The following is a 1,965-nucleotide window of genomic DNA, read 5'->3' as shown; positions in this document are numbered from 1 at the left end:
TGGATGGCCTACCTGCCTGTCAGCCTTCCATCTGTGCACAAACTTATCTCGTGCCCTCATTGGTCATGTGCGCGTTCGTGTGTGTTGGAGGAGGGGCTCTGTGAGGAAGTGGCAGATTTTTTCCAGCTGTGTATTTTCAAATTCTAGCACTCGAGCTGGTTTCTCCAAAATTACAGACAAATAAGACGAGAAGTTCTGAAAATGACTTGACCATAAAGAAACACCGCCATTACGATATTAATGCTATTTTATTTCTATTGCGATGTTTACATTTTGGAATGTTTATTTCTAGTTTTTTTCTTTTTTAATGTACAATGCCATGTCTTTATGCTGCTGCAACGCAAACATGTCCCACATTGGGATCAATAAAGTACTTGTCTTCTTCCCTCTTACAAAGGCGCTCCTGCAGTCTCTTCCTGCTGGAGCGTAAGAAACAGAGGAACAGTAATGTGGAAAGCTCTCCTTTTATTCAGTCCTGGTTGTCTCGGCAACTGGGACGGGGAGCGTTCCTACATATTTATCATATCCCAGGGAAAAGATTTAGGGTGCTTGTTCTTTACTTGAGTATTTCAGGTGTTCATAGGTTTCTGGTGTGATCCGTTTTAGGGTTTTAAAAGCCATTACGATATAAGGCCATATCGGGTCTCATGTCACAATATCGATATCTCAGCTCTCTTTACCTGAAAACTTTAATACCCGTTTGGCTTTGATCATTTTGAAGTTATCCCATGGGAAAATAAAACTTAAATTGTGAGCTTCGTCGATAATGCCCCAGTTTTGTTGGACTGTTTGATGCTTTCTATGAATGTAATTTACTAACGATCCCTATATCTTACATGTATAAATCTTATGCACCCAGGACATCCTATCCAGAGATGATTTATTTGAAAATATTCCCATTTTAACAGTAAAGTTAAACAAACTCTCCCGTCTTCTCTCCTGCAGACTCTTGGCACAAAGCCCATCGCTCACATCGACCACTTCATCCCAGAGATGCTGGGGTCAGCCGAGCTGGCAGAGGAGGTCAGCCTGGACGGATCCGGAAAACTGGTGAAGGTACGCATCGAGAGGAGGCTCTGTACTGACAGTTTGAAATCAATGACGTGTATCCCTGGCTTGAAAACAATGTAAATAAGTTAAAGATTTCTTAAGAGAAGGTTAAAATAATATGGTTTTAAAATGCAAAACTGAGTGACTAGTTCAAAGGTTAAAAAGGTTTGAGTTCATAAGCATGTTTTACTTACTGTGAATGTGAGTTAGCAGTTCTTTAGAGAAGGTTAATAAACTTAAATGTGCTTTAAAAACTGTAAGTTAATGAGCATAGCTTGTTTACTGTGTATACGAGTCAGCATGCTTAGTTCACATCCTAACTAGTTCACCTGTCAATCTTTGCTTTCCTTATTATAATTTGAATGTACTAAAATGGCCAGGCAATACGATGTCATTCTCAGGAAAAGGGGTTGCACTTAGTCCATCTAATCTATAGACGTTAACACCTCCAGTAAACGTTGGATGTTCCCCCCCCCCCACAGATCACAGGTTGTGCCAGCCCCGGGAAGACGGTGACCATCGTGGTGCGAGGCTCCAACAAGCTGGTGATCGAGGAGGCCGAGCGCTCCATCCACGACGCTCTGTGTGTCATCCGCTGCCTGGTCAAGAGGAGGTCAGTCACTACTGCCGAGTTTATTCCACAGATATCACGGAGAAGGGATCAATGGGGGGAGGAGAGAAACAATTCCTCCCTACAGAGATACAATCCTGATGCATGTTTTAGGCACTGAGTACAGGAACAGATTCCCTCTTACAAAGGCGCTCCTGCAGTCTCTTCCTGCTGGAGCGTAAGAAACAGAGGAACAGTAATGTGGAAAGCTCTCCTTTTATTCAGTCCTGGTTGTCTCGGCAACTGGGACGGGGAGCGTTCCCACATATTTATCATATCCCAGGGAAAAGATTTATGGTGCTTGT

At 42.8% G+C, this 1,965-nt stretch overlaps 1 protein-coding gene across 1 annotated transcript; it reads left to right on the top strand.

The window, feature by feature from the left end:
• Positions 1–908: 908 nt before the first annotated feature.
• LOC104961417 (T-complex protein 1 subunit delta-like) lies at positions 909–1,796 on the top strand (the record flags this gene model as incomplete). Its single annotated transcript, XM_010789720.1, has 2 exons — positions 909–1,056; positions 1,533–1,796. Coding segments are annotated over 2 exons (397 nt in total), but the record flags the coding sequence as incomplete, so codon positions are not given.
• Between the last annotated feature and the right edge of the window lie 169 nt (positions 1,797–1,965).

Source organism: Notothenia coriiceps, unplaced genomic scaffold (assembly GCF_000735185.1).
Source record: "Notothenia coriiceps isolate Sejong01 unplaced genomic scaffold, NC01 NC01_scaffold00033240, whole genome shotgun sequence".
Classification (NCBI taxonomy): Eukaryota; Metazoa; Chordata; class Actinopteri; order Perciformes; family Nototheniidae; genus Notothenia; species Notothenia coriiceps.
The sequence above is the reverse complement of the archived record's forward strand: the minus strand, read 5'-3'. Positions and strand labels throughout refer to the sequence as shown.